Source organism: Chiloscyllium plagiosum, unplaced genomic scaffold (genome assembly GCF_037043375.1).
Source record: "Chiloscyllium plagiosum isolate Xiang-an unplaced genomic scaffold, Cpla_swu_hap1 HiC_scaffold_26, whole genome shotgun sequence".
In the NCBI taxonomy this organism is placed as follows: Eukaryota; Metazoa; Chordata; class Chondrichthyes; order Orectolobiformes; family Hemiscylliidae; genus Chiloscyllium; species Chiloscyllium plagiosum.
Window position 1 is genome coordinate 5,773,250 of NW_028270164.1, and position 27,272 is coordinate 5,800,521.

General features: G+C 45.0%; 1 protein-coding gene across 1 annotated transcript in view; it reads right to left on the reverse strand.

Moving 5' to 3' along the window:
* Nucleotides 1-230: 230 nt before the first annotated feature.
* The window catches only part of wnt2bb (wingless-type MMTV integration site family, member 2Bb), a 72,534-nt gene continuing 45,492 nt past the window's right edge, over nt 231-27,272 (reverse strand). The window contains exons 4-6 of the mRNA XM_087973444.1: nt 22,453-22,730; nt 14,393-14,657; nt 231-1,491 (exon numbers count right to left, since the gene is read on the reverse strand). Of these exons, the coding sequence (XP_087829570.1) occupies nt 1,262-1,491; nt 14,393-14,657; nt 22,453-22,730 (773 nt within the window). The 3' untranslated portion in view covers nt 231-1,261. The remainder of the gene's footprint in view (nt 1,492-14,392; nt 14,658-22,452; nt 22,731-27,272) is intronic.

Sequence of the window (27,272 nt, forward strand, 5' to 3'; positions counted from 1 at the left end):
TTCTACCACTCTCACAACCTGCCGTTGCATCTAATTTTGTCTAATGTTGTCTCACAGAGACCATTGTTTTTTGAGTTTGGACATGGGAATTGTTGTCAGTAATCTTTGTGCAAATAAAATCCATCCTAACTTCACTTCTAAATGGCTTGGGTCTAGGTTTAAGAGTGTACTTCCTTCAGTTATGACTGGGCTGCCATAGGGGCTTGAGTCTGAAAGACATGGGCTCCAACCTAATTTCTTTCTCTTTTTAATTAGAAAAAGGTTTGTCTGTGAAATTACAAACAAAGTACTCAGGTGGGGTGCCGTCAACTTACAGTACAGTGTAGAATGCAGTTTTGTTTTTGCATCAGCTTATAACCGTAGGAACTGCATTTGCAGATTGCCAAACATGAACATACTATAGCAATGTAAGAATCATTACAATTTCTAAAAAAAAATTCTTAAATCATAAAAAAGTTCAGGTGAGTTGCACTATTGAAATCAGCAGCAACAATTCAGAGCTAAACCTTATTTCTTATTGTCTTTGCAGAATTCCTGTCACAGATTGCAGGCTGTAGCTCTTGACATGAGTTCAAATCAACAGACAGATTAGTCATGACGAGGCAAATCTTTCTAACATTCTCACTCACTTTCTTTCTCTCTTTTTCATTGTCTCTCTCTCTCTCTCTTTCACTGCTATCCTCTTGTAGCTAATGTTCATAGTGCAGGTTGTCTTGTTAATATACAGTTATGTAATTGCCTTCAGAAAGTGCAGGCTTCCTGTTCCTTGCACAGAATGCAGCTTTGAATCCTTCTGAATGATCATTAGAAGCGGTCAGCAGCTTTTTCACTTAGTAATAAGGCATTGATGTACCAATAATAATAAAAAAAAACAGACTGTAGAAATTAGTTGCATGCAGCTGGTGCTACAGGGAGGTCCCTGTCACTTGACAACTACAGAAGCCTCGTTCTTCACTTTTATAAAGTCTCTTGCTTAATAGACAGTTGCACTGTTCCATTCGGGGAATAAAAAATAAAATTGCGAATGATAAGGTTCAGGATTTATGCTTTGTATTGCAATTCCCCCTATTGATAAGGAATATGCGATGATTTACTGAACATATGCAGCGGTTCACCATGGTCCCCGGGAGGTGTAGTCCATTCTTTAGTGCTTCACAGGATATTAATTAAAAAAGAAAAGCCATGCAGCTAAACTACAACTCCCCAAAATGCCACGTGCCTTCACGCATATCCCATGTTGAGGTGGCATTGTTGGCTGTGATCATGTCTGGTCAAGCCAGGCAGCGCGTTTAGGAGCTTTGCAGGTGTGAAAATCGACGGTCTCTTGGCACTCCTTGCACTTTACTGCACAGCACCAGTGGAACTTGCACTCACACTTAGTGACTCGCACAACCCGAGTGGTATCATAGCCCCGGCCACAGCACATCACTTCACATCCATCGGTATCCTTGGACGACTTGTTGCACATTCTTCCCGCTGTGCCCAAAGACCCTGGGAGAAAGACAAAGTGGCATGGTGGAACTGTTAACGGATAAGAAAGGCATTGAGACACACAGTGGCATTCCACAATTCATAGCCCGGACCAATCTCTTTGCAACATTTCAATGCTGGACAGATTTGAGGAGCAAAATGGCTTTGGTTGAAGATAAATATTGGCCAGGTCACTGACAAAGAACCCCGCTCTTGCTCAAAGTAGTGCCCTTAAATTATATCCAAATGAGTGAGACACAGGGAGACTGTATAACCATACCCGGCACTAAACTACACAGAAACAAGGGCTTATGCCCGAAACGTCGATTCTCCTGTTCCCTGGATGCTGCCTGACCTGCTGCGCTTTTCCAGCAACACATTTCCAGCTACACAGAGACACGAGTTAGACATCAGCTGGAATACTGTGAACAGTGGATGTAGGTTTGCCCTCTGAGCTAGAGGGTTCATTTCCAGGCGTTTCATCATCCCACTAGGTAACATCTTCAGTGGGCCTCAGGCGAAACACTGCTGATAATTCCTGCTTTCTATTTATATCTTTGGATTGGTGATGTCATTTCCTGTGGTGATGTCATTTCCACAGTAGGGTGACGAAACGTCTGGAAATGAACCCTTCAGCTCAGCGACAAACCTACATCCAGAACCTCAACCTGAGCTAAAAATCTTCTCAAAACTCACTACTGTGAACAGTTTTGGTCCCCTTATCCAAGGCAAAATATACTGGCAATGGAGGTAGTCTAGAGAAGGTTAATTGGTTGATCCAGAGCCTGGAGAGGTTTCCTTATAAGGAGATGTTGAGTAGACAGGAAATCATAGGAAATCATCTCATTTGTTTGGCCCCTTCCACCGACACTCTCATTCGTTTGGCCGAACTGGTCCTCATCCTTAACAATTTCTCCTTTGAATCCTCCCACTTCCTCCAGACCAAAGGGGTAGCCATGGCACACGTATGGGCCCCAGCTATGCCTCTCTCTTTGTTGGCTACGTAGAGCAGTTGATCTTCCGTAATTACATCGGCACCACTCCCCGCCTCTTCCTCCGCTACATGGATGACTGCATTGGCGCCACCTCGTGCTCCCGCGAGGAGGTTGAGCAATTCATCAACTTCACCAGCACATTCCACCCTGACCTTAAATTTACCTGGACCAGCTCTGACACCTCCCTCCCCTTCCTGGACCTCTCCATCTCCATTAATGACGACCGACTTGACACTGACATTTTTTACAAACCCACCGACTCTCACAGCTACCTGGATTACACCTCTTCCCACCCTACCTCTTGCAAAAATGCCATCCTGTATTCCCAATTCCTCCGCCTCCACCATATCTGCTCCCAGGAGGACCAGTTCCACCACAGAACACACCAGATGGCCTCCTTCTTTAGAGACCGCAATTTCCCTTCCCACGTGGTTAAAGATGCCCTCCAACGCATCTCATCCACCGCCCTCAGACCCCACCCCTCCAACCGTAACAAGGACAGAACGCCCCTGGTGCTCACCTTCCACCCTACCAACCTTCACATAAACCAAATCATCTGCCGACATTTCCACCACCTCCAAACAAACCCCACCACCAGGGATATATTTCCCTCCCCACCCCTTTCCACCTTCCACAAAGACCGTTCCCTCCGTGACTACCTGGTCAGGTCCACGCCCCCCTACAACCCACCCTCCCATCCTGGCACTTTCCCCTGCCACCACAGGAACTGTAAAACCTGCGCCCACACCTCGTCCCTCACCTCTATCCAAGGCCCTAAAGGAGCCTTCCATATCCATCAAAGTTTTACCTGCACATGCACCAATATCATTTATTGTATCCGTTGCTCCCGATGCGGTCTCCTCTACATTGGGGAGACTGGGCACCTCCTAGCAGAGCGCTTTAGGGAACATCTCCGGGACACCCGCACCAATCAACCACACCGCCCCGTGGCCCAACATTTCAACTCCCCCTCCCACTCTGCCGAGGACATGGAGTTCCTGGGCCTCCTTCACCGCTGCTCCCTCACCACCAGACTCCTGGAGGAAGAATGCCTCATCTTCCGCCTCAGAACACTTCAACCCCAGGACATCAATGTGGACTTCAACAGTTTCCTCATTTCCCCTTCCCCCACCTCACCCTAGTTCCAAACTTCCAGCTCAGCACTGTCCCCATGACTTGTCCTACCTGCCTATCTCCTTTTCTACCTATCCACTCCACCCTCTCCTCCCTGACCTTCATTCCCTCCCCCACTCACCTATTGTACTCTATGCTACTTTCTCCCCAAGTTTGTAAATGTTTGTAAATGACACAAATTTAGGTGGAGGAAGGGGGAGGCTGCAAAAGAACTTGGACAGGCTGGGGGAATGGGCAAAGGAGTGGCAGATAGAGTAGAATGTGGAGAGAGTGTGAGGTTATGCTCTTTGGTAGGAAGCTTAGAGGCACAGACGATCTTCTAAATGGGGAAAGGCTTTGGAAATCTGAAACAAAAAGGGACTTGGGAGTCCTAGTTCAGGATTCAATATGCAGCTTTGTTTAGCAGTTAGGAAAGCAAATTCAATGTTAGCATTCATTTCAGGAGGGCTACAAAAGTAGAGATGTACTCTTGGGGCTGTATAAGCTCTATTCAGGCCACAATCGGACCATTGTCAGTGGTTTTGGGCCCTGTATCTAAGGAAGGATGTGCTGGCCTTGGAGGGATTCCAGAAGAAAAAAAACTCTAGAATCCCTATAGTGTGGAAACAGTCCCTTCAGCCCAACAAGTCCACACCACCCTCCGAAGAGTAACCCACCCTGAACCATCCCCCCTACCCTATTATCCTAAATTTACCCCTGACCTACACATCCTTGAATACTACAGGCAATTTAACATGGCCAATTCATATCTTTAAATTGAGGGAGGAAACCGGAGCAAACCCACACAGACACAGGGTGAACATGCAAACTCCACACAGACAGGCGCCCAAAGCCGGAATCGAACTGGTGTCCCTGGCGCTGTGAGACAGCAGTGCTGACCAATGAGCCACCATGCCAAGATTTACAAGAATCTTCCTGGGGATGAAAAGCTTGTCTTATGAGGAGCACTTGAGGACTTTGGGTCTGTACTCAATCGAGTTTAGTAGGATGAGGATGGTTCTGATTGAAACACTCAGAATATTGAGAGGCCTGGATAGAGTGGACATGAAGATGTTTACACCAGTAGGAAGACCAGGACCTGAGGGCACAGCCTCAGAGTGAAGGGATGACCCTTTAGAACTGAGATGAGGAGGAATTTCTTCAGCCAGAGGGTGGGAAGTCTGTGGAGCTCATTGCCACAGAGGGCTGTGGAGGCCAAATCATTGAGGGTATTTAACACAGAGATAGATAGGTTATTGATTAGTAAGGGGGTCAAGGTTTATGGGAGAAAGCTGGACAATGGGGTTGGGAAACATATCAACTAGGAGAAAGTGAGGACTGCAGATGCTGGAGATCAGAGCTGAAAAATGTGTTGCTGGAAAAGCGCAGCAAGTCAGGCAGCATCCAAGGAGCAGGAGAATCGATGTTTTGGGCAAAAGCCCTTCTTCAGGATTCCTGAAGAAGAGCTTATGCCCGAAACTTTGATTCTCCTGCTCCTTGGATGCTGCCTGACCTGCTGCGCTTTTCCAGCAACACATTTTTCAGTTGGGAAACATATCAGCCTTGATTAAATGGTGGAGCAGACCTGATGGGCTAAATGGCCTAATTCTGCCTCTATATCTTATGGTACTCATTGGAATAAAGAGTAAAGAGATGAGACTTTATTGAAATGTACAAGATTGTTAGGGGCTTGACAGGGTAGAGATGGAGACGCTGTTTTCCATCATGGGAGACTCTAGGAGCAGAGGGTATCATCTCAGGGTATGGGGTCATACACTTAAGACAGAAATGAGGAAGAATTTCTTCTCTCAGTTAAAAATCACACAACACCAAGTTATAGTCCAACAGGTTTATTTGGAAGTATTAGCTTTCAGAGCACCGCTCCTTCACCAGTGCTCCGAAAGCTAATGCTTCCAAATAAACCTGTTGGGCTATAACCTGGTGTTGGGTAGTGTGCACCCCAGTCCAACACCAGCACCTCCAAATCCTTCTCTCAGAGGAGAGTGAATCTGAGGAATTCTTTACCACAGAGGGTTATTGTGGCTGGGTCATTGAGTATATTCAAGAATGAGACAGACAGATCTTTAATCTTTAAGGGAATCGAAGGTTATGGGGAAAAGGCAGGAAAATGGAACTGAGGATTATTGGATCAGCCACTGGTTGGTAGAGCAGGATTTAGCAGGATCCCGATATGCAACTCCCAGCTAACTGCGGAAATGATTCACTGGTGATCAGAAAATCCAGGATGTTTAAATTTGGTGAAGTTTCATTAATTGGGTGGAGGACAATTGCAAATCCGACGTGAAAATGGTGAAGACTAGCACTGGGGGCAGTCGCTGATGGTCGTTACCACTCAAGGCTGACCATCTGTGGGTGGCACGGTGGCAGTGGGCGGCACGGTGGCACAATGGTTAGCACTGCTGCCTCACAGCGCCAGAGACCCGGGTTCAATTTCCCGCCTCAGGCGACTGACTGTGTGGAGTTTGCACGTTCTCCCCGTGTCTGCGTGGGTTTCCTCCGGGTGCTCCGGTTTCCTCCCACAGTCCAAAGATGTGCAAGTCAGGTGAATTGGCCATGCTAAATTGCCCCTAGTGTTAGGTAAGGGGTAAATGTAGGGGAATGGGTGGGTTGCGCTTCGGCGGGTCGGTATGGACTTGTTGGGCTGAAGGGCCTGTTTCCACACTGTAATGTAATCTAATGTGATCTAATCATCTAATCTAATCTGGGAGAGGTGAGCAGTAAGATAAAGCTCCACTGACTGAGAAGAGGGCCCACAGAAAACAGAGGCTGGTGAATCAATCACTCCCACCCCCACTGTCTCCCTGTGCAGTCAACCCCACTGAGACGGCTGTGTCAGACTGGAGCTCCAGACAGAGCTTAACACAGAGGTGGCCATCAAGTGCATTGCATTGCGGTTCAGTGGTTAGCACTGCTACCTCACAGTGGGTTTGATCCCAGCCTCGGACGACTGTCTGTGTGGAGTTTGCACATTCTCCCCGTGTCTGCGTGGGTTTCCTCCCACAGCCCAGTTTAGGTGGATTGGGCATGCTAAATTGCCCATAGTGTTAGGGGATGTGCAGGGTAGGTGGATTAGCTGTGGGAAATGCAAGGTTAAACGGGTAGGATGCTGTTCAGAGGGTTGATGTGGACTCAGTGGGCCGAATGACCTGCTTCCACATTGTAGGGATTCTATGATCGAGATGCAAACCATTGTCTCACAAGACAGTGCACCATCACAGAGGTAATTCTTGGTGGGTATAAGTTGTCCAGGATTGAATTTAGTGGATTGTTTTGGTCATTGTGCTTCATTTGTTGTAATCTTCTCATTAGGGCATACCCAGAATAACTGTACAGCTTCTCGTTAGGGCATACCCAGAATAACTGTACAGCTTCCTTTCTGCATTTTCTGAAGGCTCATTTTCCAAATTTCAATTTAAATGTTAAATTCAGAATTTAATATCCAAAGCTGAGTAATTTTCCTTCTGTGATATATATATACATATATATATATATTTCTGATACTTGGACAGAGTGGTTGTGTGCAGTTTATTCAAAACCTACAAAACCTGATATCCTGAAGCTTCCCCAGCACGGTCCTGTCAACAGAATGAGCCTAATATTTGCTTTTGTGCCAAAATATCATAATGCCCAATGAATCATGAGAGTTAGTGGCAGGTGCAGTGCATTGTACTGGCCAAGTTGGTACATGCAGAAGCCCTTCGACTGCCCTACAATAAAATCAGAGAGTGCTGGAGAAACTCAGACACAGTGTCAGACAGCACTTGTGGTGAGAGAAACAGAGTTAACTGTTTGAGAATGCTATGACTCTCCTTCAGAAGTTTGGGGCAGTATGGTGGCTCAGTGGTTGGCACTGCTGCCTCACAGTGCCAGAAATCCAGGTTCGATTCCAGCCACGGTGACTGTCTGTGTGGAGTTTGCACATTCTCCCTGTGTCTGCGTGGGTTTTCTTTGGGTGCTTCGGTTTCTTCCTACAGTCCAAAGGTGTGCAGATTAGGTGGATTGGCAATGCTAAATTGCCCACAGTGTCCAGGGATGTGAAGGCTAGGTGGGTGCGTCATAGGAAAATGGTGTCTCTAGGTCGGCTGTTCTTTGGAGGATTGATGTGGATTTGTTGGGACAAATAGCCTGCTCCCACTCTGGAGGGATTCTATGAACTGCCCCTGCAATAATGCTATAGCTTTTAATGCAGCAGATATATGAATCTGGGAATGCAGATGTAGATGCACTGATGCTGAAGTGCAGTTGGATTGATTGAGGAGTTGCAAATACACTGATCTATGGGATGTGGGGAGATGGGACAATCACTGGATCAGGGAATGTACTGGGATTTGGCTTTGTATCCTGCCATGGCAGATGGTGGATTGTGAATTCAATAAAAGCCTGAAATTAAGAGTCTAATGGTGACCATTAAACCATTGTCAATTATCAGAAACAAAACCTATCTGGTTCACTAATGTCTTTTAGCTCAGGATATGGGACATGATCTGGCAGCGCAGGTTTACTTATGGAGGTGTTGTAGATTCACTGGTCCCTAGGTACAGATACTGATCTGTTGATATCGATACACTGCCCTGTCGGGTGCAGATATTGATCAGTTGGGTGCAGACACACTGATTGGACTGGGATTGCATATTCACTGAATTGAAAATGCAATTACATTGATCTGGACAGGTGCAGATTCTAAGTTTTTCATATCGAGGATTCAGGTCTTGGTTATTCTTCTTGTACAGTCACTCCCTGAAATCTGTCCATTTGGGGATGTGTTCATCATTACTCATCTCAAACTACAGCTGAAAATGTGTTGCTGGAAAAGCGCAGCAGGTCAGGCAGCATCCAAGGAACAGGAGAATCGACGTTTCGGGCATAAGCACTTCTTCAGGACACGTCGATTCTCCTGCTCCTTGGATGCTGCCTGACCTGCTGCGCTTTTCCAGCAACACATTTTCAGCTCTGATCTCCAGCATCTGCAGCCCTCACTTTCTCATCTCAAACTACAAGCAGCTGACTGACCGTGACCATATTGCAGATTGGTATCAAAGGCTGCTCTTGACTGACCAGACCAGGGCCCTCTGACTGAGAGCCTGACTTGACTGAAGGTTGATGAGAACCAGGCCTAGCTTCCCAGCTGGAGTTGGGTGGTGAGGCCAGAGAGGGGTAATGCGAGTCTGGTAGCTCGGTTATAGAGTCATACAGTCCTACAGCACGGAGACAGGCCCTTTGGCCCACATTGTCCATGCCGACCAAAATGTCCATCCACGCTAACCCCATTTCCCCGCACATGGCCCACATTGTTCTAATCCTTTCCTATCCATGTATTTGTCCAAGTGCCTTTTAAATATTGTTAATGTACCCGCCTCAACCACTTCCACTGGCAGATCAATCCATATGAATACCATCCTCTGTGTAAAAAAGGTTACCCCTCAGGTTCCCTTTTATTCTTTCACCATTAACCTTAAACTGATGCCCTCTAGTCCTCAATTCCCCAACCCTGGGAAAAAGACTGGTGCATTCACCCTATCCATGCCTCTCATGGTCTTACAAACCTCTATAAGATCCTCCCTCAGTCTCATAGGCTCTAAAACAAAAGTCCTAGCTTGTCCAACCTTTCCCTATAACTCAGACCATTGAGTCCAGGCAACATCTTTGTAAATTTCTTCTGCTCTCTTTCCAGTTTAATAACATCCTTCCTATAACAAGGTGACCAAAACTGAACACAATACTCCAACTCGCCAGCGTTCTGTATAATTGCAACATAACTTCCCAACTTCTATACTCAATGCCCTGTCTGATGAAGGCCACTGTGCCAAAAGCAGCATGGTGGCTCAGTGGTTAGCACAGCTGCCTCACAGCGCCAAGGACCCGGGTTTGATTCCAGCCTCGGGCGACTGTCTGTGTGGAGTTTGCACATTCTACCAGTGTCTGCATGGGTTTCCTCCGGGTGCTCCGGTTTTCTCCCACAGTCCAAAGATGTGCAGGTCAGGTGGATTAGCTGTGCTAAATTACCCATAGTGTTCGGTCCATTAGTCTGAGGGAAATGGGTCTGGGTGGGTTACTGTTTGAAGGGTCGATGTGGACTTGTTGGGCTGAAGGGCCTGTTTCCACACTGTAGGGAATCTAACCTCAAGCCTTCTTCACTACCCTGTCTACCTGTGACTCCACTGTCAGAGAACCATGCACCTGAACACCAAGGTCCCTCTGTTCCACTACATTAAGGCCCTACCATTCACCATGAAACTCCTACCTTGCTTTGACTTTACAAAATACAAGACCTCACACTTATCTACATTAAGCTCCATTTGCCATTTCTCGGCCCATTTCACCAGCTGATCAAGGTCCTGTTTAGGGGGCGAAACACTAAAAGGAATATAGTTAGCCTCCAGAGAGGCTGAAAGACAGAGAGTGGGGCTGAGAGAGCTGGAAGACAATGCTGAGAGACAACCTGACTCACTCTGTGAGCTGGGGAATTGCCCTGTATGCAGTGTGCTTGCTTAAACATTACAGTGAGAGTTGCCGGAGCAGCGGTCTCAGAGCGAGGACTCAGTGAGTGATGCAATGTTGGAGGTGCACCATTCCCTGCAAGTTCCCCTCTGAGCCACTCACCGTCCTGAGTTGGAAATATATCACCGTTCCTTCCATGTCGCTGGGTCAAAATCCTGGAATTCCTTGCCCAAGGGCATTGTGGGTCTACCTACAGCACATGGACTGCAGCTCACCCCCACTTTCTCAAGGGCCACTAGGGATGGGCAATAAATGCTGGGCCCAGCCCAGCAATGCCCACATCCCACAAATGAAAATAAATAAAAATCCTGAGGTGCAGGAGTGAAGAGCAGAAATGCCCTGCAAATGGATCAGAGATGGTGATGTGGAGGCTGGTATCAGGGGGTCTGACTGCAAGGTGCATGGACATGAAGTGTTGGTGGTCACTGCCCATGCAATGTGCCCTGAGATGTTGGTGCTCAGTGTCCAAGATGGAAGCCTGAAGGAGCACACTGAGAGCTGGAGTCACCTAGTAGCCGCCTGGACTTTCACTTTGAGAATTCTCGGCATCTAGTTTCCTCACGGTGGGTGGTAGCTGTTTATTAATGCAGTGAAACCCATAGGTAATGAGCCTGACAACAGATAATCATCCCTCTGCAACACCCCGGCTTTAACAGGTATCTCGCTGCTGCTGGGAAATAATCTTCTCTCTACATCCTGGAACTCTGTTGGAAAATGCAGTGAGTGCTCCTGACATCGAGATCGGCATCGCTGGAATTCTCACAGATTCAGGCCGATTTCTCATCATATGAGAAATGCAGGAGGAACCAGGTTTAACAAAACGCTGATAATCCTTGAGTTTCAGCTGCAAAATCAGTAGTGACTCCCAAAAGATTGTCTTGCTGCAGGTTCTGTTTGGCTTCTGTGGAAGTCAAGATTAAGTTGAGAGAGTTGAATGATGGGATCTGCCATGCGCTGTTTCTATGGCATGTTGCTAGGATTTATTAAGGGCCTGGGAGACATATCATGACAGCTGCAAGGTCACTGTCGTTGTTTATGACACGTCCTTTCTTGCTATGGAAATGTAATCGTGCTGCATACATTGGGAAATACAGTTAATCTTACATTTGGACAGAGAGAAAAGGAGATGTAATTTGCAGCACAGTTGTCTTGTTCTCCACTTACATTCAATATTTACTGAGAATTTATTTTTCAAGAAGATTAGATGTTGAAACCAGGGGAATTCCATTCAACTCCCTCCTCCGCCACAAGTTTGACAAGATTACCCCAATCAAAAGGTGGCACCCTTTCAATACCAGGGCTCAGTGCAGACACTAATGGACTCTGACACTTTTAAATGATTTTATTTTATTTTATACATTGATTTAGCTTCTACTGGGGTACGCAGTGAAATCCTGTGCACCACACTTTAAGAAGGGCAAGAACGCATCAAGGGGATGTAGAAAATGCTTACCCGAGTGATTGCAGGGAGAGACAGAGTGAGAGACTGCAGTTTTGTAGAAGGTTTGGAAAGGCTGGAATTAAAAACAGTAAATGCTGGAGAAACTCAGTCAGTCTGCCAGTCTGTACAGAGAGAGAGAGAGAAACAAAGTTAACATTTTGAGTCTGGCGTGACTCTTACTGTGGTTCTTGGTACGGTTCTAAAGAGGAGTCACACTGGACTCAAAACATTAACTCTGTTTCTCCCTCCACAGATGCTGTCAAATCTGTTGGCTATCACCTTCCTAATACAGTTGGATAGAGTTTGGGATGGAACCGTCAACTGATACACAGCCGAGCTCTCTACAGCACTGTGGTTTTCCATCTGATTCCTGATCCATGGGAACCTACTTTTTACCAGATTGTAGACGTTCCCCAGCAACGACAGCACCATCACCGCCTCCCCCCCAAAACAGATCTCTGCGTCTCTACCCTCCTACCACTATCCTGCTCTCACCATGAACAGTTCCTCTGGGAACTACCTTTTGTTTCTTGATAATTGCCTCATTAATCCTTTGGCCTTTAGTCTCCTGCCCTTCAGTTTGTCACATATGATTAGATTAGATTAGATTACTTACAGTGTGGAAACAGGCCCTTCGGCCCAACAAGTCCACACCGACCCGCCGAAGCGCAACCCACCCATACCCCTACATTTACCCCTTACCTAACACTATGGGCAATTTAGCATGGCCAATTCACCTGACCCGCACATTTTTGGATTGTGGGAGGAAACCGGAGCACCCGGAGGAAACCCACGCAGACACAGGGAGAACGTGCAAACTCCACACAGTCAGTCGCCTGAGTCGGGAATTGAACCCGGGTCTCTGGCGCTGTGAGGCAGCAGTGCTAACCACTGTGCCACCGTGCCGCAAATGATATGCTTCTGTTTGTTCTCTCTTGCCCCACCCACTGGCCAATTTCCCCGGCTCTGTGCTTGCTTAAACCTTTTCCAATTTCAAATTAGAAAATGTCATCAATACAAGACATTAACTCTGTTTCTATCTCTAAAGATGCTGCCATACCTGCTGAGTATGTCTAACATTTTCTTAAAACTTGATTAAAGATTAAAAGGTTAAAAGGACAATACAGCTGTAAAGTCTTTGACAGACAAATGGAAGGCAGTTGCTGCATGGCCAGGGACACCCACATCCCACGTGCAAAGAAAACAGCAAAGTTTGTGAGGGAGGATCAGGGTCTCCTTATTTCACACTGACAGATAGAATGACAATGGTGTTCTTAACAAATGATACCTATCAATCTTATCAATTAGTCAGCTGAGAAGATATACTTCCATTGATAGTTCATATAGTATCAAGAAATAATGACCCTCAAAAATGTGTGACCACTTATGGTGGACAACTGCTCTGGTTTGTTGCAGTCTTGGGCAATGTTTATCCCTCAACCATCAACATCGTATTTGCTATAGGATGGTTTACACTCAACACAAACAGAAAATTGCTGGAGGAATCCCACCGCTGCCATTTCTGGGGGTTGCTTGTGCTGCAGCATGTTACATTTCAGTGTTAATCGCTGCTGTGTTTAAATTCCAACAAGACCAGCTTGTTTTTTTGTGGGTGGCACGGTGGCACAGTGGCACTGCTGCCTCACAGGGCAGAGACCCGGGTTCAATTCTCACCTCAGGCACCTGACTGTATGGAGTTTGCACATTCTCCCTGGGTCTGCGTGGGTTTCCTCCGGGTGCTCCGGTTTCCTCCCACAGTCTAAAAATGTGCAGGTTAGGTGAATTGGCCATGCTAAATTGCCCGTAGTGTTAGATGTAGGGGAATGGATCTGGTGGGTTGCTCTTCGGAGGGTCGGTGTGGACTTGTTGGGCCAAAGGGCCTGTTTCCACATTGTAAGTAATCTAATGTAAACTCAACAGATCTGGCACCATCTGTGGGGAGAAAGCAGAGTTAATGGTTTGAGTCCAGTGACTCTTCATCAGCAGAGTGTTCACTGTGTCTGGTATAACAATGGTGAGCAGTGTGTTTAGTGAAAGGGGAAATGTGGACTGCCTGAATATTGCAGGTAGCCTCCCTCTGGGGATGATTGAAAAGTCTGTGACAATGGCTGGTGATTGGGGAGGTGGAGCAGAGTGAAAAAAGTTACCTCTTTAGCAAGATTATCATCACCCCTCTCTGTAATAGCACTTTCAAAATCCTTCTGCTCTCTCATGCTAACTTATCAAATGACAGTTCAAGGTCCTTGAATGCACTGTTGCCACCAACTCTGCTGGTCCCTACTTCTACAGTAATTGTTTCTGAAAGATTCATATATACCACTTGAGTCAAAGTCACGTTGTGTTTGACTTTGATCACAGCTTCCTGATGCACTTTGACCTCTTCAACAGTTTGTTGATGACTTCATTCTTTTTCACACCCAACCCCCTGGTCCATCTCCATGGTACCTGTGTATCCTGAATCTCCTGGTTATCAACTACAATCAAAGTCACTCCGATCATTTTCCATCTCATTGCATCAAGCTCCTGGGTTTCCCCTTCACTGTGTCCTTTTTTAATGGGATCCAAGGCTGAAGCTCACTATTTCCTCCTCCATCAGCTCAGCCACTGATCCTGCACTTTCTTTGCCACCAGAACACTAATTTCTGTACGTGCCTCACTTTTCCCAGTTTACAAATGCCCTTGTCTTGCTATCTCTCTCACAAACACTGCAACCTTTTCAGAGTCAGTTTTCACTTGGTGTGGTATTCCTGATGAAGGGCTTTTGCCCAAAATGTCGATTTTATAGTTCCTCAGATGCTGCCTGAACTGCTGTGCTTTTCCAGCACCACTAATCCAGAGACAGCTTGGATCTTACCTGCTGCTTTATCCATGACACAATAATCAGGCGAGTTCTCAAAGTACACCAAGTCGTTCTTGATCACCCTATCGGAGTGTTTGTTGGTGACAGTGAAACCAGTTCCGTCTTGATTCATGGTGACCTGAACCGCCAGGTGGTATTTCTTTCGCAGGTAATCTCCTGTCTTTCGAAAGTCCGACATTGCTAACCAACAAGTCCTTAATGTACAGGATCCACTGACACCGTGGCATTTACACTCCAGCTTCATGAACCTTTTCACAGCCTGCGGGGTTACAGAGACACTGAGTTATCACAAGAGATACAAATCACCAGTCTCAGATCTGAGAGGGCATTCAAAAAAAGAGTTGCCATTCTCAAATCTTATCCCTGTCCTGGGAGAGTTTGATGGGGACAGTGTAGAGGGAGCTTTACTCTGTATCTAGCCCCATGCTGTCCCTGTCCTGGGAGTGTTTGATGGGGATAATATAGAGGGAGCTTTATTCTGTATCTAACCCCGAACTATCCCTGTCCTGGGAGTGTTGATAGGGGACAGTGTAGAATGGGCTTTACTCTGTATCTAATCTCGTGCTGTCCCGGTCCTGGGAATGTTTGATGGAGGGGACAGTGTAGAGAAAGCTTTACCCTGTATCTAATCCCATGCTGTCCCTGTCCTGGGAGTGTTTGATGGAGGGGACAGTGTAAAGAAAGCTTTACCCTGTATCTAATCCCATGCTGTCCCTGTCCTGGGAGTGTTTGATGGGGACAGGGGAGAGGAAACTTTACCCTGTAACTAACTCTGTGCTGTCCCTGTCCTGGGAATGTTTGATGGGGTCAGTGTAGATGGACATTTACTCCCTTTCTAACTCGGAGCTATCCCTGTCCTGGGAATGTTTGGTGCGGCACAGTGTAGAGGATTCTTTACTCTATAGCTAATCCCGTGCTGTCCCTGTCCTGGGAGTGTTTGATGGGGACAGTGTAGAAAGAGCTTTACTCTGTATCTAACCCCATGCTGTCCCTGTCCTGGGAGTGTTTGATAAAGATAGTGTAGAGAGAGCTTTACTCTGTATCTAACCTCATGCTGCCCCTGTTCTGGGAGTGTTTGATGGGGGACAGTGTAGAGAGAGCTTTACCCTTTATCTAACCCTGTGGTGTCCCTGTCCTGTGATTGCTGGATGGGGGACAGTGCAGAGGAACATTTACTCCGTTTCTAATCATAGTTACTGATTGTACTGTCCTCTGGTACAAGGTCAGCCATTATTTATTAATGACCCTCCACAGTTTGATTGCCAGCTCCATTCCTATTGTTTTCTGAGGAGCACTACTGGAGATGTTTGTAGAACACAACGGCTTTGAACCTGTGGTCTGAAGCTGCTGCTAGTGAGGGTCGATAAATGAGACTGATCCCGTGGATGTATGAGCAGTGTATTGTATGAAACCTCAGTCTCTGCTCTGAATCAGAGTGTTGTGAGTGGACATTCCACCCCACAAACAGAAGCATTGTTTCTGGGTTGTCTCTCACTGGAATACCCGTGTACAATGACTTACAGGAGATGTCTCTTTAAAGGGTGATGACCTCCCTCAGTGCTATTGAATCAGTGGTTGAACCTATAAGTTGTACTCAGGGCCATTAGTTCAGCCCAAACCTCTCATGGGAATTTTTCTGCCTCTCATTTTCCTCTTTTTCGTTCAGCCAAGAGCTGTTAAATCATCTGGGGTACAGTCACTTGAGTGGTCCCTGTCTCCAGGGATCCCAGCCCAGTCTCGCTAGGCCTATGCATCACCCTCCTGCTTTCAGCCACAAGGTCATTAGCTCAAGATCCCCTCCAGAAACCCGAGTGTGGGCATAGCAGATCCCGCAGTGCAGTACCGAGGGAGTGCTGTGGTGTCAGAAAGAGATGATAGAACTAAGGCTCAAACCACTGTTTTCAGAACAGGGGAGTTCTTCTCTTGTCCTGGTCAAGATTCAGGCTTCCACCGAGACTCAAAACAAATGATCTGAACATTTCACAGAATCATTGATTTGCTACAGTGCATGTGGCCCCTTGAGTTTGTACCAAGTCTTCGAGCACCTTGACTCAGTGCCAACCTCGTGCCCTTTTTCTATAACCCTGCATTTAGTTCACTCCTTTCACAGGAGCTTGCTGTGCCTTTATTCCCCAGGTCATAGCAGCAATTACATTTCTAAAATGTATCATCAGTTGCAAAACCCATTGGGATTCTCTGCAGTTATACCGCATGCTCCATGTGTGCATACATTCCTTCTTTAGCAGAATGATGAACGTCAGTAAATGGACATGAACAGGGCTGACCATTTCAGATAGAGATAAGATGGAGGGTTGTGAATCTGAAGAAGTTTTACCATAGAGGGCTGTTGAAGCTAAGTATATTGAAAGTTGAGATAGGCAGCTTTTTAATCAGTAAGGGAATCGAGGGGAAAAGGCAGGACGGTGGAATTGAAGATTGTCAGATCAGCCATGTATGGCAGAGCAGACATAATGGGCTGAATGGCTTACTTCTGCTCCTCCATCTTACAGTCCTATTTAATAGTGGAAATTAAAAATACGGGGGTTTTATAAAGCATTAAAGATTACAGAATGAACAATTCCTGAAAGGCTATTCCACGATGAAGAGTAAGAATTAGAAAATAAATTTTCAGGGAATTGGAAAAAGACTTTGGAGTGTACTTCTTCTCGTTAATCAGGAGAAAACCATTTCTAAGTTCTGCGTTAAACAGTGAACAAAATCAAAATGTATACAGTAAAAGCAGGCCATTCCAAGCCGAAGCAGTCTATACTCAGCCTATTGCCCTTACAGGGATAATGGCACAGAGCTAGTGTCACCAGGATAATAGTCCAGAGTACTCAAATTCTGCACATGTTTCAGTTAATGACTCTGGAATTGAAAGTTTGTCTCAGTAATTTATTTTATTATTAACTCACAGGATGAGGGCATCTCTGGTTGGGCCAGCATTTATTGCCCATCCCTGATTGCACAGGGGACAGTTAAGAATCAACCACATTGCTGTGGGTCTGGAGTCACATCTAGGCCGGACCAGGTAAGGATGGCAGCTTCTTTCCCTAAAGGACATTAGTGACCGAGATGGCTTTTCCCCAATAATTGGTGGCACAGTGGCTAGCGCTGCTGCCTCACAGCACCAGGGATCTGGGTTTGATTCCATCCTTGGGCGACTGTCTATGTGGAGTTTGCACATTCTCCCTGTGTCTGTGTGGGTTTCCTCTGGGTGCTCCAGTTTCCTCCCATAGTCCAAAGATATGCAGGCCAGGTGAATTGGCCATGCTAAATTGTCCATAGTGTTACGTGCATTAGTCAGAGGGAAATGGGTCTGGGTGGGTTACTCTTTGGAGGGACAGTGTGGATTTGTTGGGCCGAAGGGCCTATTTCCACACTGTAGGGAATGACTTCATGGTCACCATTAGATTCTTTTATTGCTGTGGTGAGATTTGAACCCAAATCCCCAGAACATTAGCTAAGCTTCTGAATGAATAATCTAGCGATAATACCGCTAGGCCATTGCCACCCCTACAATGACTGAATGGCCTACTCCTGGTTTCTACATGTCAATGTGTTTTACTCTGAAATGACTGAACATAAAAAATCTCTGCATAATGCCTGTAATTAATAGATTTTGAAGTCATTTATTTTCCACTCTCCTTTCCCATGGTGCTTTATTTGGTGCAAAGCATTCTAGACTTTAATAACTTTGGGTGAAAATAGTTCTTCTACTGCCCCTCATGATTTTTCTGTTGAAAAGTCAGAGATTTAACAGATAGAGTGAAAGTGTTCCCATTGGAGACCAGGTTATAGTCCAACAGGTTTAATTGGAAGCACACTAGCTTTCAGAGCGACGCTCCTTCATCAGGTGACTATCACCTGACTATCACCTGATGAAGGAGTGTCGCTCCGAAAGCTAGTGTGCTTCCAATTAAACCTGTTGGACTATAACCTGGTGTTGTGTGATTTTTAACTTTGTACACCCCAGTCCAACACCGGCATCTCCACATCATGCCCATTGGTGACAGTTTTGAGGACATGAATTTAAAGTAATTGGTGAAAGGAGGAAAGACAATGTAAGGTAAAACCTTTTTGCCAAGAAATGGAGGCAGATTCACAAGGGCTTTCAAAAGGAAAACCTGGTAGTTTTCCAAAGAGGGAAAAAAAGATCCTGGGGTTTGGGAAAAGAGAGTGAGAATGGAGCTAGTTCAATTGCTATTGCAGAGAGTCAGCATCGGTGTGTCAGGCTGAATGGCCTCCTTCTGTATGGTAAGAATTCTTAGAACCTATGATGCAAAAACTCCCCCATCCAAAAGTACTCCTTAAACTTAACATTGAAAACCAAAAGACAATTCCTGCAGGGGCTGGACATCTGAAATGAGATCAGAAATGCTCGAAATCCTCAGCAGGTCTGGCTATGTCTGTGAAAACGTTAACTCTATTTCCACTTCCACAGACATTGCCAGACCTGAGCATTTCTAGCAATCTCTCTTTTGATCTTAGAAAACTAACCCTCCAGTCTCGGGACACAGTGATATTCCAAAATTTGTTTTAAATTTCATGAGAGTCAGGAAGGAGCAGGTTTCTGTAGACAGACAAGCAGCAGTTCGAACCTCACCTCCCTGCTCCACTTAAACCTAATTGTTTTTTGATTTGTTCAAAGGGATGTGGATTTCGTTGGCTGGGTTGACAATTATTGTCCATCCCTAGTTTCCCTGAGGAAGTAGTGGTGAGCTGCTTTCCTGAACTGCTGCAGTTCTCAGGTATAGGTGAGGGAGGGATTTCCAGGATTTTGACCCAGTGACAGTGAAGGAAAGACAATATATTTCCCAGTCAGGAAGGAGAGTGCTTGGAGGGGTACTTGCAGAGGGTTGTGTTCTCATGTATCTGCTTCCCTTGTCCTTCTAGATGGGTTTGGAAGGTGTTGTTGAAGAATCTTTGGTGAATTTCTGCTGTACATCTTGTATTTGGTACACAATGTTGTGACTGAGTGTCAGTGGTGGAGGGAGTGGATGTTTTTTGGATGTGGTATTCAATCAAGTGGGCTGCTTTGTCCTGGATGATGCGATGTATTTTGAGTGTTATTGGAGCTGCACTCATTCAGGTAAATGGGGAGTATTCCATCACACTCCTGACTTGTGCCTTGTAGATGGTGGTCAGGCTTTGGGGAGTCAGGAGGTGACTTACTCACTGCAGGATTCCTAGGCTCTGACTTGCTCTTGTAACCATATTATTTGTATGGCTAGTCCAGTTCTGTTTCTGGTCAATGGTAACACTCCTTGATATTAATGGGGATTCAGTGATATTAATGTCATTGAATGTCAAGGGCTATTGGTTAAATGTTCATTGTCTGTCATTTGTGTGACACATGTTACTTGCCACTTGTCAGCCCAAGCCTGGATATTGTCCAGATCTTGTTGCGTTTGAACATGGACTGCTTCAGTATCTGAGTCATGAATGGTGCTGAACATTGTGCAGTCATCAGCGAACATCCCTACTTCTGATTTTATGATGGAGGGAAGGTCATTGATGAAGCAGCTGAAGATGGTTAGGCTTAGGCCACAACAATGCGGAACTCCAGCAGAGATGTCCTAGAGCTGAGATGACTGACTTCCAGCAACCACGATGATCTCCCAATATCTAGGTATGACTCTAACTAGCAGCGAGTCTTCCCCTGAATCCCACTGACTCCAGTTTTGCTCAGGCACCTTGATGGAAGGACATCAAACAATGGAGAAAGCAGGACTGAAATCATTCCCTCTCTGCAAAAAGCAGAACCTGAAAGTGATGCCCAAAAATATCTAACAGGACAGCACAATGAGTAAAAAATATATAGTTCCTTTGAGAACTTTTTGTTTTGTTTTACAATGCTTTATGCAATAAAATTGATGATGAAATATGTTCTCTATGATAACTGATGCAAATTGATTTAGAAATCATTAACCCCTTGACAATAGTGTTTCCTTTGCATGTTTTGCACATGTGGATGTTATCTGTAATACATCTGATATCAATCTCACTCTCCTGGCATGTTGTCTGATACAAAATTCAACAGATTTTTCATACAGGTCTCTTGGAGACTATTTGTATCTCTAGCCCCCGTCTCACGGCAGTTCAGAAAAGGAAAATAGGACAAAGGAGGCCATTCAGTCTCTGAATTCATTTTCATTATTATCCAACTTTGGCTGATCTGAAACCCAACTTTGGCCATATCCCTAAGTCGCTCTCGTTGAGAAAAGAATATATCCATCTAATAATTATATAAGAACACTAAGAACATAAGAAATAGGAGCAGGAGTAGGCCGTCTGGCCCCTCAAACTGTTCCGCCATTCAATAAGATCATGGCTGATCTTTTCATGGATTCAGCTCCATTTACCTGCCCGCTCACCATAACCCTTAATTCCTTTACTGTTCAAAAATATATCTAAATTTGCCTTAAAAACATTCAACAAGATAGCTTCAACTTGCTTCACTGGGCAGGGAATTTCATAGATTCACTATCCTTTGGGTGAAGAAGTTTCTACTTGAATCAGTCCAAAGTCTGCTCCCCCTTATTTTGAGGCGATGTCCCAAGTTTTACTTGATCTAACAACATTTACAGGAGAGAGTTCCAAATTTCTACCACCCTCTGTGTATGGAATTGTTTCTGAATTTCACTCTGGAAAGGCCTGGCTCTACCTTTGAGTTTTGTCCCTTGTTCTTAATTCTCCAACTGGTGTAAGTTGTCCCTTGAAGTTTAACCAATCAGTTTCTCCTTAATATCTTAAAAAGTTGGATCAAGCCACCCTCTAAACTAAATTTTGTAGAACGTGATCAGGGTAGTTCTTAGCTATGGCCTTAAGTTGCAAGTTTCCCAGAACCAACTATTGCATTCACTGCAATGGAGTAACAGGAGCAGGCCATTCAGCCCTCAAACCTTTGCTGTCCAATTTGATCAATGCAAATTTGCATTTAATCACATTTGTTCAACATCCCTTGCTATCTTAAATGACCAAAATACAACTGACCACCAGCTTTTTGGCACAGAGGACTCCCAGCTTCTTCCACATGTCACGGGAGGAGCTGCTTCCTAATCTCCTTTGTGAATGGTTTAGCTCTAATTTTAAGGTTATGTCCCATAGTTCTGGACTCCCCTACCATTGGAGAAAATTCCTCATAACAAATTACCAGATCCCAAATTAGCCTGATCCCTGGTTGGATCTACAACATATTATTTTCTGAACCTAAATATACTCTATGAATTCTTTCTCTTAGTTATCTTTACCAATTTGATTTTCTCAATCACATGAAGACCAAAAAGACACCCATGATTAATATATTGCCTTTGTTAATGATCTCATTATCTCCTGATTTATTCGCTGTCCTACTGCTGGGGACCTACAGACTATTCTCACATTTTCTTCTAGATATTTCTTTTTTGTACTATATAGAGTCGACATCTTCTGATCCAAGATCATTTCTAGTTATCATATTTATTCCATTTGTTACTAACAAAGCCACCCCATCTTCCTGCCTTTCTTTCAAAAGGTTATACACCCTTGACTATTTGGTACCCAGCTTTGACCTCCTTGTAACCATATTTCTGTAAGAACATGCCCATTAACCCGTGTTTGTATCATTAATTAATGGTTCCTTACCTTTCTTTCCTGCCTTTACATCAATAATTCAGGACTTTATATTAATCACAAATAAATGGTCATTGGTGCCTTTAAATGGCATAAATAACTTATACTCAATAATAAATACTTTTCATTAATAAGTCGGGGTGTTTCATCAATAATTGGTCCCATTACTTCAAGAACTGTTTCTTCATCAATAGCTAACAACCTCTTATTATAAACCATGCAAATTAGTGACAAAGATTTTGCTGCACAGGTTACACCATTAGAAATTTTCTAGGCCTCACTTAAACACTTGCCGAGCTCTCTGGGTGTCAGTTCTGTTTTAAAAGTACGTTTAGCTCAAAAACTGGAGGCTGTGTGCAGCCAAGTCAGAATCAGATTGCATGTCAACCAGGATCCGATTGTCATTTGTTTGACTGGCCTGTTCTCTGTCATCTACTTACCGTCCTGCCGCACCGGTTATTGTGGAGGTTCATCAGCGCCCTGGCATCTTTTTCCTTCTTTTCCTTGGCATCTACAAAATCTTTGGAGAACTTGATTCCATAGTTGATGTTGTCGCTGCAGCCTCCCCAGTCAAACTCCCCTCTCGGGTCCTGGGCTTTGTCCCTCTTATGTGAATCACAATTGCAGCTGTTCAGTTCTCCCTGGCTACAAGCTCGAGTGATAGCGTACACTACACCAGCAGAGGAAATTGCGTAGACAAAAGCAGCCTCTCGGCTACCTGAGGAAACAGGGGGAGATGTGCTTAGAGACAAGGAACTGGACAATGTTCTTTCCCCCAGAGAACAAAAGCAAACAACACTCAATTTCATTATTCATTCATTCACAGAAATGAGTCATTGACCCAGACTGACATTTATTGCCTATATACAGATGTGCTCAAAATTCTTCTGCTGCTGCTTCTGGCCTCTCCTCAATCCCTGTGGAGGTCTGATTTTTAAAAAACACTTTTTCATGGGGTGGAATCATCCCCAGCCAGTCAACATTCATTGTCTATTCCTAATTACCTCTTGAATTGATTGATTGCTAGATCACTTCAGAGGCCCAGTTAAGAATCATTATGGGTTTGGAGTCACATGTAGGTCAGACCATATGAAAATGGCAGATTTCCTTCCATAAAGGAATCGAGTGAACCAGATGGGTTTTTTTTAAAACAACAAATGAATGTTAGCTTCAAGGCCACAATAACTGAAACTAACTATTCAACTCGCTCACTGAACATGGAAATTCTACCAACTAGTGAGATTTGAAGACAGGTCGCCAGGTCATTAGTTGGGGTCTCTGGATTGCTGGGACAATGACAAGAATGTTCTGTTACCACTTCCCCAGCCTAGCACCTCTGCAGGGGAATATGAAGAACAAGAATGGCCACAGGAATGATACTTCCCCTGGTCATGGGGTCTCGAACCAGGGGACACAGTCTCAGAATAAAAAAAGTAATCCATTTCATAGAACATAGAATAGTACAGCCTGGTACAGGCCCTTCAGCCCTCGATGTTGTGCCGACCTTTTATCCTACTCTAAGATCAGACTAACCTACACACCCTTCATTGTACTAACTCTCATGAGCCTATCTAAGAGTCACTTAAATGTTCCTAATGTATCTTACCCTACAGTATAAGCACCCACCACTCCCTGTGTAAAGAACCTACCTCTGACATCTCCTCTAAACCTTCTTCCAAGCACCTTAAAATTATGCCCCTTTGTAATAACCGTTTCTGCCCTGGGAAAAAGTCTCTCATTATTCACTCTATTTATGCTTCTCATCATCTGGTACACCTCTATCAAGTCACAGCTCACCCTTCACTCCAATGAGAAAAGCTCTAGCTCCCTCAATGTTTCTTCATAAGACATGCCCTCCAGTCCAGGCAGCATCCTGGTAAATCTCCTCTGCACCCTCTCTAAAGCTTCCAATTTTAGAGGAGGAACCTTTTCACTCAGAGAATGGCGTAATTTGGAATTCTTTACCCCAGAGAGCTGTGGAAATTTGAGGACATTTAAAACAGAAAGCAATTTAGATTAGATTAGTGTGGAAACAGGCCCATCAACCCAACAAGTCCACACCGACCCTCCGAAGAGCAACCCACCCAGACCCATTCCCCTACATTCACCCCTGACTAATGCACCTAACACTACGGGCAATTTAGCATAGCCATTTCACCTAACCTGCACATCTTTGAACTGTGGGAGGAAACCGGACCACTCAGAGGAAACCCACACAGACACGGGAGAATGTGCAAACTCCACACAGACAGTTGCCTGAGGCAGGAATTGAACCCGGGTCCCTGGCGCTGTGATGCAGCAGTGCTAACCACTGAGCCATTACTTCAAAGGATATGGGGCAAAATGGCGTGGAGATAGAGGACCGCAATGATCTGGTGGACTGGGCCAGAATAACTTGTTCCTACTCCAATAAAAAATAATCTTAAAATTAGAGTGAGGTGATTTTAAAGTAAAATTATTTTCTTGCATAAAGAAAATTTTGTTACTAGCTGAAAATCCTCCCCCAAACAGATGTGTATATCAGAAGCACCAGGCCAATATTTATTGTTCATCCCTAATTGCCCAGTGGGCATTTGACAGTCAACCAAATGTTGCTGGTGGGTCTGGGGTCACAAGTAATCCAGTGGTGCTCAAAGTGGTAGATTTTAAGAAGCTTCTCTCTTGAGGAGTGCGGAGCAAGAGGTGGTGAAGCATTTGGAGGGAAGTTCAAAGTTTGGACCCTCACAGCTATCAACATGAAGTAATTAAAATCAGACCCTTTTTTAAACATGTGCTGATGGATGTGGGCTTTGCTGGCTGGGTCAGCATTTATTGTCCTTGAACTGAATGGCCCGCTAGGCCATTTCAGAGGTTAGAGACAAAAAGACCCTGCAAATTGTACTGCAGTTGACAGGCAAGAGGCAGGAAGAACACAGCAAGCCAGGCAGCATCCTGAGGTGCAGAAGTCAACGTTTCGGATGTAACCCTTCTTCAGGTGAAGTCGTATTGAAGGGTTATACCCGAAATGTCAACTCCTCCATCTCCTGAGGCTGCCTGGCCTTCTACGTTCTTGCAGCCTCCTGCCTGTCTATTACAAGCCATTCCAGAGGACAGTTATGATCCAACCTGGTCTGGAATTACACGTAGGCCAGACCAGATAAGAATGACAGATTTCCTTCCCTAAACCAGATGGACGTCTACAGCAATAGTTACATAGGCTAGCCCGTTTATTCTAGAGCTTTGAAAAACATGAACTTAAAAACCTCAATTTTAGGACACAAACCCACATCCCCAGAAGAGGAACCCACAGTTTTGGATTTCTAGCCCAGGGACAGGAACACTACATCACTGTCCCCACACAGCTCTGCATGAAGCTGCAATTGCTAGGATGCAGACATTACAGAATGTGTAGAGTTGGAGGAAAATACAGAGCTAGGGTGGGACAATGTCATGGATGGATTTGAAAACAATATAGGAATTTCAAAATCAGGTGTTGTTTACTGTGTATACCTTTTTATATTTTTAACTGACAAAAACACTGGTGCAAAAGAGACATTTATTTCCATTCCACTTTTCCCACACACAGAGCCTTATCATTTATTTTCTTGTGAAAGGTGTCAGGTTACATGTTCATTATTTATTGAGGTCAACTAACTGCTAACAAGCAATTGTAAACAGCAGTAAATCCGTGCGCGTTGCTCACTCCACAGTGAACACATTATGCCAGGTCCTGACTGCACAGCACTTTCTGGTCATTGCTGTTGTGCTAACACACTGCCCTTTCACCCATTTCCACCTCTCTCATCCTCACCTGTTTATACTATCCATTCTTTCCCTTTCCTTTGATCATCTCCTCTAGTTGCCAACTCAAATCTTGTCCATTGAGTCAGGTGACTATGTTACAAAATTGTCCTTACCCTGCCTCCCATTCTTTCTTACTCTAGATGTCAGATGACCAAGGGGTTACCCTGATGTAATACAACAATAATAACAATTTGTATCTTTAGCATTTTGGCTGCAGCTTTCCAACATATCTCCTTGATTCAACATCTTATAATAGCATCTTGATTAGTGGTGCTGGAAGAGCACAGCAGTTCAGGCAGCATTCAAGGAGCTTCGAAATCGACGTTTCGGGCAAATTCCTGATGAAGGGCTTTTGCCCGAAACGTCGATTTCGCTGCTCCTTGGATGCTGCCTGAACTGCTGTGCTCTTCCAGCACCACTAATCCAGAATCTGGTTTCCAGCATCTGCAGTCATTGTTTTTACCTCATCTTATAATAGCATTCCATTGACCTGGTCTTGCATATTCTCAGTAACTAGGCACCTGGGGCAGAGAATTCCAAAGGTTCACAAACCTCTGAATGAAGAGATCGTCTCTTTCACAGATCTAAATGCTCCCTTGATTCTAGTTCTCTAGCTGCTTCAGAATTTCACTTTCCAATTCTTTCTTTTACTTTGTTCATGTGATGTGGGGTGCACAGGCAAGGCCAGTCCTTATTTCCCATCCGTAACTAATGCATTTATTACAGAATTACCACATTTCTAGAGGGTCACATATAGGCCAGGTAAGCACAGTGGGTTTCCTTGGCTACCAGTGAACCAGATGAGCTTTTCCAACATTCAGCAATGGCTTCGTGGTCATCACTAGACTTTTAATTCCCAATTTTATTAATTTCAAATTCGGCCACCAGCCACATGCAGACTTTGAACTAAAATCCCCAGAACATTATCACTGTCTCTGGATTAACAGCCTGGTGAAGCAATGTCGAGACTATCACCTCCCTTTCGTGAGAACCAACCAGGATCAGAATAGGTTCTGCTATAACACGTGTTTTGTCTTTGTGAATTTGCTGTAACGGGATTGATGAATTGGGGATACTGTTTCTAAAGCGTGAACCTTTAATTTGTGTGTTGGCTGTAATGTGGTTATATCACCAATACTCTAAACTCTGTTTCTAAATCGCAGTTTTTTTCTGTGGCACGGTGGCACAGTGGTTAGCACTGCTGCCTCACAGCGCCAGAGACCCGGGTTCAATTCCCACCTCAGGCCACTGACTGTGTGGAGTTTGCACATTCTCCCCATGTCTGCGTGGGTTTCCTCCGGGTGCTCCGGTTTCCTCCCACAGTCCAAAAATGTGCAGGTTAGGTGAATTGGCCATGCTAAATTGCCCGTAATGTTAGGTGCAGGGGTAATGTAGGGGAATGGGTCTGGGTGGGTGCGCTTCGGCGGGTCGGTGTGGACTTGTTGGGCTGAAGGGCCTGTTTCCACACTGTAAGTAA